We start from the raw sequence: 10000 nt of genomic DNA on the forward strand, positions 1-10000 counted from the left end.
CTTTTCTCTTGTCTCTTCGTTGAATACGTAGTATGCGTAGAAACTGATGTGGAGAAATAACTCCTTATGGAAGATGTTCAAACTAGCTCCCAAGTACTACCTGTTTAAATCCATGCACGAACCCTAGCCAAGAAGATACATACCTATTTGCCACCTTATAGCCCAGGCGGCCTATCGTCCTTCCTTCTTGCCGTAGTTTCCGCTCTTTCCCTCATACTTCTTCCGTCTCGTGGTACCTCGCCTGGGCCCAAAACAAAACATACTTCCGGAAAGAAGATGATGATGATGGTGATGGTCTTTCTAGCTGAACCCAAAACGTCGAAAGGTGCAAAACAATAACATCTTCTGCATATCCGACTTCGCCAAGGGACAGGCGGATCATGATATCAGCCTATTAACGCTTCCCAGACCTTAGCGCTCATTATAAGCTACTGATCCGAAAAGCGGAAAGTAGTCATCGTAGCTCTTGCACCTATTGCCTTTCTGGACTCCATGTCAATTCCGCTCGAAGTTCAAAGTGATAAACCCAAATAGACTAAAACAATGGTTTTCAGCTCTTACATATTTTGAATCTATCAGCCCTTGCATCTCCCATAACAATCTCATCATGAGTGACCCAACGTCTCAATACAACTTTTATTACCAAATACCAGTCACCGATGACAATCGAAACCAAGGCACACAGGTTCGACCACCGACAGTGCCCAGCCAACAGGAAGGGTCATTGCATGGTCCTCAACCTTCATATATACCCATCCGACCAACTCCCATCCTAGGCTATCCTCCGCTACCTAGCCCTAGCCAGGCTTTCGTCAACCCTGGAGAGATCTTCCTTTCTGCACATGCCGGTGTCAATCAGACAGTTACCCCTTCAACTGAGTCCGTTTTCTCAGACGAGCGGCCTGCTCAGCTGCTGGACAGCAACATCGACGAATCTACCACTTTTGGTGGCCATAGCAGATTTGGTCAACCAGGTACACAATCCAGCTTATCTATTGATCCTTTCCTTCTTGAACGGCGGGACTCGCAAGGGCCGCTTCTCCATCCCAGCGAACCATGGTCATTTCGCGCGGATACCGTGCACGCTGGCCCATCGACGGGTTTCCAGGGCCTTGCACTTCCTCCCAAGAGCGGCATAGACACGGATGTTCTGGAAGATGTGATCGAGGTAGGTGAGGCCGACGAGGTGGTGGAGGAGGAGGAAAAGGAGGGAGAAGGAGGAGGTAACGAAAGCGAGTCAAGCGAGTATATAGATCCGAGTTCCAAGGCAAAGGGTAAAGGAAAGGCAAGGCAGGAGGCTCCAAAGGAAACTGCCGTGAAAAGGAAGAGGGGACGCCCCAGAAAGAATGTAGAGCAACCATCCGCACGAGCGGAAGAAGAAAACCGGGCAGGTCAGAAGAAGAAGGGAAAGGGTAAGGGAACTTCTGGAAAAGGAGGCTGGAACAGGAGACCCAAGGCTTGTACAGCGTGCAACAACCGCCACATACGGGTAAGTCCTCGCCTTTTGTATTCCAGTCTAAACCGTGCTTACGAATTATATCAGTGTATAGGTGGACCACCTTGCAACTACTGCGTCAGCAGGAATAAAACCTGTATATTGGACACAGACTCACTGGAAAAGAAACGAACGCCACCGTTGACCACTAGTCATCCATTTGAAGGGCCTTCCGCCTCGTCTTCGTCCAATGTCCCTCTAACACGTCATCAACAGTCGCAAGCGGAAGAGATACCTCCGAAGAAAAAAAAGAAATCGTCCTCTTAACAACGAAGACCCGTCCTCCCCCAAGTACAAATATCCTCAACAGTGGTGACAAGACAAAGACCATTTGCGATTATGCGAGACTTGCTGCCTATTGCGTTAGAAGTCAATAACGATCCATCAGTAGTTTACACCAGTCATGACCATCAGTTGTTGTATATGAGATACACGACCTGTCTACCTACCGTGCAATTCACTCAACCCGTTCAATGCATAATGCTAGTCAATGCTAATGTGAAAGAGATGCAAGCAATGTAGAGTGAGCTTAAGTGGCTGTCAAAATAGCAGATTTCTTGTTGTTTGTTTTGAAAAAGGAGTGTTTGGAAGATGAGAAAAAGATAGCGATGTCGGTTGATTAATCTTCGCTAACATCGCCGAATCTGAAAAAATAATCAGCTATCTTACTGATGTGCCACGCGTGAAACACTCACTCAAAGATACCGAGCCTGTCTGCTTTGGCTCCCTCTCCCGCATCCTGAAGCTTCCTGACGATTTGAGGATAGGAATTCAAGTACTTGCAAGACTTGTCAATAGTGGCCAGACCTTCTCTCACCAGGTCAGCATTCAAGCATGCCAAGGGGTCCTCCTTGATATTGGGGTCGGCGGGGTCGATGAGCCTAAGGTGCAACAGATTACCCTCGCGCTGGTCGATGTTTGCAATGAGCTTGAGACCTTCGGTAAGGTATTCGAACCGCCGGTAAGCTTCGGGCCCATACTCGCTTGAGCGAGGTACAAGTTTGACGAAACTGTTTTTTACAATGAGCATCTGTATTTTGCGGTTGGAACGGTCTTAATACGCACCTAAGACGAGCTTCCTTGGCCTGACCCGGAAGACTCTTGAACTTTTCGTCTAAAGGCCTTATCTTGGAGAAGGGCACAGTGTCTTCATCTCCGTAATCGATCAAGTACACCTGTGCCTCCTTCTTGATCGCGCTGGCTCTCTTGACTCGCGCTCGGTACCACCGATCGTCCTTGCTAAATTTGGCCGAGACAAGATCGCCAGTTTTGGGAGTGAAAGAGGAGGTGGCAGCTGCTGAGGCTTGACGGTGGTGGAGAGAAAAGTCAGACATGAGCTTTTCCAGGGCGGCAACACCTATATTCAGTATTTTGTGAGCAAAAAAAAAGGTTAAAATCATTGCGAAATCGTCAGGATAACTCACTGTCCTTCTCAAGAATCTGCACTGAGAAAGTGAATGGTTCGGATTCCTTCACAGAAGAGATGTAGACATCCTTGTAATCCACCGGAAGAGCAGAAGATTCGTCGACAGCGGCTGCGGTAGAAGTCTCCTCTTCCTGTACTAAAGACCAGATCTGTCAAGATGAACGTTAGGAAGAGTCCATCAAGCAAAATAAGATGGTCGACACACATTCTTCTTTTCTTTCTTCGCTTGCTCCTCAGCAGCCAGCAACTCCTTTCCGAAGGGCAAAAGCTCAGCAGATCGCTCGTGAACAAAAGCGAGACTACACTGTGTCAGTGCTGATCTTGATGAGCAAGCAGATTACACGGTTCGCTCACCCTTCCCGCGCGAGCTCCACGGCGACATTTACACCTCCAGAAGCATACATCGTACCGATGAAACCTCCCGATCGGTCGGTGGAGTCAAACGCTATGCGGAATATGCGTCAGTGACCGGCTGCGCAAAAGTTGTCTTGCTGCAGTATGCACTGACCAATCTCAACATCACGTTGCAAGTATCTAGAAGCAAACTTGAGTGACTCGGCTCCAAAAGGTTCAGGCTTCTCAGAAGCGTTTCTAGCTGTTCGAGGAGCACGGATACCTTTTATAGAAAATTTCTGTCAGAGATATCTGGTGGAAGCTTTGGGTAAGAGTACGGATCCGACATACCAGCGAGGACAAAAGTGACCTTGGTGTGCTCCTTGGGCATGTAGAGCTTGAATCTAGATCCAGCGCTAACGAACTCGACCTGGCATTGTCCCATCAGAAAGCGTATGACATCGAGTGAGATAGAAAGACGTACAACAGCATTATGCTTTCCTTGCCTCTTCCATTGCGGCAGGTAGCTAGACGCCATGCTGGCCCTTTCAGACGCGTCGACGATACGAGGCATAGAAACATCTTTGGCAGAGTGAACACCGCGGCCTTCGGTTTGAGCTGTTTGTTCGGCCACGATGAGCTTGTCGAGTTCGAGAGAACGATCCTCATCATCACGTCTGTGTCGAATAACAGTTGCAAGGCCTTTCTCGATCAGTTGTTCAGCAACGTTGCTGACCCAGTAATCAGCATCAGCATCTTGTTAAAGTGTATGATGAATCTAGTAATAGACAAACTTGTTCTGGTTGCCATAACGGATGGTTACGCATTCGCGTTCCTCAAAATCTCCCTCTTTGGGCTTGACGTAGTCGACGTGAACGTTGACTTGTTTTCCGATCAATCGCTTTCGCAAGAATCTTGTGGAAAAGGGATCAGCGAAATGATTTTCTCCATGGGTTTTAACAATGCCACATACTCCTTGGCTTCATTGGCCCAGTAGGTCTGCTTGGCATCCACGCCCCTATAATCTATTCAGCGCCCAATTCACGGCTTCTGTATCGTCAGAGAGCTTACTTGGGACCTCTGACAGAGGACAGTTGAACTCTTCTTTCCTTTCCTCCTTCGCCCTTTTCAACAACACTCACTTGATCTGAACCCCAAATCCTAACGACCGTGGCCTCAAAGTCAGTACCTTTGGTAGTCGCGACAGCAGTGGGGGCTGCAGAGGCTGCGCTATTGGTGGCAGTAGCTCGTTGAGGCTGATAATTTTCCCAGATACCTTGTTTTTTATCCTTGGCGGCCTTCTCGGCAGCACGAAGCTTGTCAAGACCGCCATATGGAGCGAGGAGTCCAACATGCCAGTCAACCACCTTGGCAAGACCAGCAGCAAGGAGAAACTCGGCAATGTTACCCTTGGGGTGGATAGCGGTACCGATGATCACAGTGGAACCAGTTGAAGGAGCAGGGAGACCGTTGGAGCCGGGTAATCCGGCGCCTGAACCTTTACTGGGCTGGGTTTGTTGAAGTGGGGAGGCGCCAAGCGACGCGGGGGCAGAAAGGAGTCGGACCTTGATGTGTCGTTGAAGCATACGGACTTCGGTAAAGTACTTGGCTTCGTCTCCCCATGGCTCGGCGTTGGAGGCTTCGCCATCACGAGGGTTCCCGGATCGTGGAGATTTGGCGCCAGCGAGGACAAGGTTGATGAACTGATGGTTGTGCTCGTCGAGGAGAAGTCGGACACGGAGTTGAGTACCGTCGCGGACCTGCTCGACGATGGCTGATGGGGGTTTAGGCAGAGGTTAGAACTCAAAAAGCACTTGATCAGGATAATCCTCACTCACCATCAATCTCTTCATCCTTGTGGTCAGCAATGAAAGCTTGAGGGTCAGTAGGCATTTGAAACGCTACAGTGCGCTGGTTTTCGGGCTGTTCGTCCCAGATTCCTTTGCCTTCTGACTTGGCTTGCGCCTCAATGACTCGGAGGTTTTCTCGTTTCTTAGCTTCTTCGGCACCAAGTCGGCGAACAGCCTCATCACCTTCCCCGACACCATCTCTCATTTTAGCCCATCCCTGGGCCAGGATCAAGGAAGCAACATCCTGTGGAGGCGATCCTGGTCCAGCGGGAGCAATACAGAGAGACACAAACTCGCGGTTCTGGCATTCAGATGAATATCGTCAGTCGATTTTGTATATAGATGGTCTGACTTGTGAACTGACTGGTCCTGTGGAGGATTCGATGGTATGAGTGATTGTGAAAGCCACTTCTTTTCCTAGAAGAAGAGAACAGAGGTACTCTCTGGCTGAAAAGGCATGGGGCTATGGCGCACAGGAGACGGTGTCAGCATCGGCGTATCCCTCAGCGCTAATGAGGTTGACAAACCTCATCTTCACGGGTCATGGACCCAAGTCTAGGGGCCTGAATACCAGCTATGTGGAGGATACTGCGTATAGACACTGTGAGCGCATGGACGAGGATGATATTGAAACAGGACTGACCGCTCCTTAGGGACTTTGCCCTTTTCAGGTGCCTCTTTTGCGCGGACGACGACGGTGTCGCCTGACATGACATCTAGAGATCAGAGGAGTCAGAGCCGTCCATATCCACGCGGAGTATAACATCTGGGTGTTCGGTGCTTACATTTAACAATCTAGATGGCGGTGGAAAGGTCGAGATGGAACATTAGAAAGCAGATGAGCGCGGACATTGTAGAGTGAAGTTGGGCTCTGGCTTACGGCTCTGGTTGTCATTCTGGAAGTGAATCTGCGTGTGTATGGTGGGTGCACTGCGAAGGGAAAAGGCGGGTGCGTGGTGGCATCGTTGTACAGCAAGTCACAACAGCAGCCACGTGACGTAGATTGCCACACTCCATTACGTAACATTTGTTTTGACGAGTCAAGAGATCGAAGAGTAAGGAACGGCTCGTGGGTGGATGCGATAAGAACAGGAAGCCGTGACAGAGCCAGCGAACAGTATAGTACAGCAGTAGAGAGCAGCGTCGCAGGAGAATAGAGTGCTGCAGACATACTCCACCACACGGCCATACAAGCACAGAAGCCCAGCACGATATAGCACGACAGCCGCACGCCATATCTGCAGCAGAGCGAAAGGAGCGATATATACCCGGGCAGCCTCCTTTGAGCGGACTTGAGTAAGTAGACAATCACAGTCACCATGTCCCGTTTCTCCCTCTCTATATATCAGCCTCCACGCGCTGACTGCTGCATAAGGTACTTCAGCATTATCAGCCCACCACTCTGGCTATCTCAGTCATAAACCATGTGCCGTCTGGTATGTATCAAACATTGCCTCACCCCATGTACCCTTATTCACACTCTGAAACAGCTCGTCTACAAGGGCACGGAGTCCATACAGATATCCCATCTCGTCACCCGTCCCAGACATAGTATCATCAACCAGGCTTTCGAGTCCAAGCTGCGTATGCCCAGCAGTCGTCCGCTCAACGTGAGCTTCCATCCCAGTCGCTTTCAAATACGCAGAAATATCTAATAAAAATTAGGCGGATGGCTTCGGTATAGGCTGGTACGATCCTCTCCCCGCAATCCCTGCTTCCGCCGCACCTCGCCCCGCTACTTCTCCTGTACCTTCTTCAACACCGTGTACCTGTCCCAACGTTGTCACTGCTCAAGCTTCGCACTCACAAGCGTACGATGTCCAGGGAAACTATCCGGTAGATGCCGACGGACAGATGGATGAGAACACTTTGGAAGTGATGAAAGAGCGAGAGGTTGAGAGAGAGCTGGAGAATGAGAGGCCATGCTTGTTCAAGTCTATATCGCCGGTAAGTATGACCGCTTGAGACAGTACAGCATTTCTAACAAAGGTCAAAAGGCATGGAGTAATGCCAATCTCACCCGTCTGGCTGAAAAGATTCGCTCTTCCCTTGTATTGTACGTCTACTAATTTGAATGAGAAAGTATTTCATTTGACAACTTTCCTTCCAGTGCTCACGTCCGAGCCTCCACCATGTCTGGTGCTCCAAGCGAAGACAATTGCCATCCATGGATGTTTGATAAACTAATGTGGATGCACAATGGCGAGATCAACGATTTCCCCAAAATCAAGCGGGCGTTGCAACAAAGTCTACCTGAAGAGCTGTTCTTGTACCCTTCGGGATATACCGGTGAGTCTCAGGCGGTATGTTTCGGATCCGATGCAAGCTTACATATGATGATCAGACTCCGAATGGGCGTTCATGGTGTTCCTCTCCAAAGTAAGTGTTAATAAACATTCGTCAGATCTTGACAATTTGACGATATTTGCCAGCTGAAAAACCCCCACGCTCGATCATTCACCCATGTCGAATTACGGGACGCCATGATGGAGACCATTCATTGCATCAACAAGTTATGCAAGGAAGCTGGTTGTGTGAGTTTATCAATCCTTTCCATTATTTTTTCCTTTCCTACCCCCTTGCTAACATGTTTTGTAGACCGGCCCATCATTGATGAATTTTGTCGTCACTGATGGCTCTACCGTTGTCGCGACGCGCTATATCTCGTCCCGAACGTCCGAAGCCTCTTCCCTATTCTTCTCCTCTGGCACGTCCTTTGACGAGTATCAAGGTTCTGGAAGGGGCCTCTATAGGATGACAAAGGCGGACAAGCGGGAGAACATCATTATGATCGCGAGTGAGCCATTGACGTTCGAAAGGAGCGATTGGATGGAGGTGAAGACCAACACCATGATGGTCATTACTCCAAAAGTACGTGTGTCATATGCAGAATCAATGGGTAAGCAGCCAGTGCTGACAAGAAGAAAAAAAAAAAAGATGAATCTGCTTCAGATCCCCATTATTGATGAGTACTGGGTCCCTCCTCAAGACCCAGCGAGTCTCACTCGTTCGCGCGATTTCGCTATAAAGCGCGGTTATGGTCTCGGTTTCGCATCCGAGGAAGCGGCCAAGCACGAAATTGCGGCTGCCACATGAGGAGCTGGCTTTTCTTCAATCTCGAGTACCCATTCATCAACATCTTGTACATTATCATATTAGCATGCTCATACAACCAATCGCAGGCTGCATTGCGGCCCATTAAACTTTGCATATATTCATACCATGCACAATGATGAACCGCCGTCGTAAAACATTGAATCGAATCAAATCATTGCATTATTATTATCACGAGTAAATTATAAAAAATTATAATTTCAACACCATTCTTTGTGTTAGCCTCTCACGTTATCCTTCTTCACCATCTGAAAAGTCTGTTTTCCATCTTGTGGTAAGCAATCAACTTGCTTGAAATTTCCTTTTGTTCCCTGGTCCACTGATCCCTCGCAAGAGCTCCCGAAGCGCACTCCAGAGACTTCATAAATTCCACCCGCTTCTTCTCCAATCTACCCACCCAGCGCTCGGCCACTGATGGTTTCTTGAAGGTGCAGACTATAGCCTGATAAGTGGCAATCTTATTGTAGTGCACATGGGCGAAGCGAAAGTATCCAGCAGTTCCAATAATGCTCTGGATAGATTTAATGGCTTGGGCAAGCACCTTCTTGGCGTTTTTGACGGCCTTGCGAGGGCTCTTGCCGTTTTCAAGCTTGGAGAGAGCCGCGTCCCACGCGATGCGAATCAAAGTTTGTTCCAGGACATAACAATCCTTGACGTCTTTGTAGGACGCTGTAACAGAGACAGGAAGACGGACCGCAACCTGGATGGAAAGTCCAAAGTAGGTAAAAGGGTCTCGCGAAATGGAGGTGACAATGTAGCCCTTGGGAATGCTTTCATAGGTTGTTCGGACCTTGGCAAGCGACGGGTGCATTGGGTCTTTCTTAGGAATAAGACCAGCATGCGAGTAGGCAACGCCGAGAAGCTTTTGCTCTGTAGAAGCAAATTGGTTGATGTTGCCAAATGATATGCGGGAGAGAAGACGCTTACTCAAAGACCGGCGGACTTTGCTAGAGGTAAAAGCGGATGACATGGTACGAAATGTTCATTTGACTTGATGGGAGGTAGTTGCTTGCAGTAAAGGGCGAATATGGGATTTGCGAGTTGAGTGCTGTGAAGATACAAATTTCCCTTTTCTACGGCTACTCATGATCGTTATTATTCCTTGCTCCTATTCCATTTTATATCCGCACGATCATTGGTTTCCGCGCAAAAGTGTTATAAAGGTCATGTTTGTCATCCCTATACGCATTTCGTGGACATACGGCCATCTTCAGTGTGATACAATCGAGAAAAAGGGGATTTTTTGGAGGTCGGATAAAAGACTGGTCCTAAATCTTTATTAGGCCATGTATGAAAAAAAAGGTGAATTTTGACCGCGTGATTCTCGGCGTTTCAACCGCCTGGACAGAAAAGACATGCAGTATCGAACATTTCCTACGCTTGTGCAGCGGAAAGAGGAAGAAATGGTTTCATCGATGATGGTTATCCGCTACACGAGTCCTTTGAACGACTAAATTCGCATCGGTGTTCTGAAGGTGGTCAGAAGTAGTAATGGAGGGCCCACATCGAGCAATGTCGTCATGTAGCGATACCATTTCGATCATATGAGTTTTCCGGATGGTGTGCAAACGAGCCAGAGATGAAACTGCCGAACAAAGAAGCGATGAAGTCGGAGAATGGCAGAGCGAAACGGGCGGAACGGACGAATAGAGGTCTATTATATTCTTATAGCGTGCGTGAGACGGAGATGATGCCGGTGTCCCGGTGAAATTCAGAAGGATCAACATGGCTCTGTTGTTCCAGATTGGGACAGATCAAGCATGGTTAACAGGTTTGGGGCTG

The 10000-nt window shown here is 48.7% G+C and overlaps 4 protein-coding genes across 4 annotated transcripts; 2 read left to right on the forward strand and 2 right to left on the reverse strand.

Annotated features, from left to right (window-relative positions):
* Positions 1 to 466: 466 nt before the first annotated feature.
* On the forward strand, positions 467 to 1961 carry CNB02370 (transcription factor, putative). The gene is made up of 2 exons (XM_569320.2): positions 467 to 1489; positions 1544 to 1961. The coding sequence occupies exons 1-2, from the start codon at positions 608 to 610 to the stop codon at positions 1760 to 1762; spliced, it is 1101 nt and encodes a 366-aa protein (XP_569320.1). The 5' UTR covers positions 467 to 607; the 3' UTR covers positions 1763 to 1961.
* Positions 507 to 6028, reverse strand: CNB02380 (transcription factor, putative). The gene is made up of 21 exons (XM_024656513.1): positions 5985 to 6028; positions 5890 to 5899; positions 5748 to 5820; positions 5632 to 5692; positions 5469 to 5567; positions 5093 to 5405; positions 4326 to 5028; positions 4228 to 4272; positions 4049 to 4168; positions 3739 to 3985; positions 3602 to 3684; positions 3430 to 3533; positions 3276 to 3366; positions 3127 to 3220; positions 2920 to 3070; positions 2561 to 2852; positions 2191 to 2505; positions 1945 to 2139; positions 1614 to 1850; positions 1532 to 1559; positions 507 to 1457 (listed from the first exon to the last, which is right to left on the reverse strand). Exons 1-18 carry the CDS (start codon positions 5997 to 5999, stop codon positions 2115 to 2117), a joined length of 2841 nt encoding a protein of 946 aa, XP_024512264.1. The 5' UTR covers positions 6000 to 6028; the 3' UTR covers positions 507 to 1457; positions 1532 to 1559; positions 1614 to 1850; positions 1945 to 2114.
* Positions 6029 to 6196: 168 nt separating this feature from the next.
* CNB02390 (cytoplasm protein, putative) lies at positions 6197 to 8346 on the forward strand. The gene is made up of 10 exons (XM_569164.2): positions 6197 to 6400; positions 6480 to 6540; positions 6595 to 6714; positions 6770 to 7051; positions 7102 to 7160; positions 7215 to 7393; positions 7449 to 7483; positions 7537 to 7638; positions 7703 to 7975; positions 8042 to 8346. The coding sequence occupies exons 2-10, from the start codon at positions 6529 to 6531 to the stop codon at positions 8198 to 8200; spliced, it is 1221 nt and encodes a 406-aa protein (XP_569164.1). The 5' UTR covers positions 6197 to 6400; positions 6480 to 6528; the 3' UTR covers positions 8201 to 8346.
* Positions 8347 to 8366: 20 nt separating this feature from the next.
* Positions 8367 to 9257, reverse strand: CNB02400 (hypothetical protein). Its single transcript, XM_024656514.1, has 2 exons — positions 9146 to 9257; positions 8367 to 9088 (listed from the first exon to the last, which is right to left on the reverse strand). The coding sequence occupies exons 1-2, from the start codon at positions 9186 to 9188 to the stop codon at positions 8460 to 8462; spliced, it is 672 nt and encodes a 223-aa protein (XP_024512265.1). The 5' UTR covers positions 9189 to 9257; the 3' UTR covers positions 8367 to 8459.
* Between the last annotated feature and the right edge of the window lie 743 nt (positions 9258 to 10000).

Source organism: Cryptococcus neoformans (genome assembly GCF_000091045.1).
Source record: "Cryptococcus neoformans var. neoformans JEC21 chromosome 2 sequence".
Lineage (NCBI taxonomy): Eukaryota > Fungi > Basidiomycota > Tremellomycetes > Tremellales > Cryptococcaceae > Cryptococcus > Cryptococcus deneoformans.

Coding starts and splice junctions, on each gene's coding strand:
- CNB02400 (XM_024656514.1), bottom strand. CDS start 9,188: ATGTCATCCGCTTTTACCTCTAGCAAAGTCCGCCGGTCTTTGA. Junction 9,089..9,145: donor CAAAGTCCGCCGGTCTTTGA/GTAAGCGTCTTC, acceptor TTGCTTCTACAG/AGCAAAAGCTTCTCGGCGTT.
- CNB02380 (XM_024656513.1), bottom strand. Junction 5,029..5,092: donor CAAGGATGAAGAGATTGATG/GTGAGTGAGGAT, acceptor AACCCCCATCAG/CCATCGTCGAGCAGGTCCGC. Junction 3,071..3,126: donor CGAAGAAAGAAAAGAAGAAT/GTGTGTCGACCA, acceptor TCATCTTGACAG/ATCTGGTCTTTAGTACAGGA.
- CNB02390 (XM_569164.2), top strand. Junction 7,052..7,101: donor TGTTCAAGTCTATATCGCCG/GTAAGTATGACC, acceptor AAAGGTCAAAAG/GCATGGAGTAATGCCAATCT. Junction 7,484..7,536: donor TCATGGTGTTCCTCTCCAAA/GTAAGTGTTAAT, acceptor GATATTTGCCAG/CTGAAAAACCCCCACGCTCG.
- CNB02370 (XM_569320.2), top strand. CDS start 608: ATGAGTGACCCAACGTCTCAATACAACTTTTATTACCAAATACCAGTC. Junction 1,490..1,543: donor GCAACAACCGCCACATACGG/GTAAGTCCTCGC, acceptor GAATTATATCAG/TGTATAGGTGGACCACCTTG.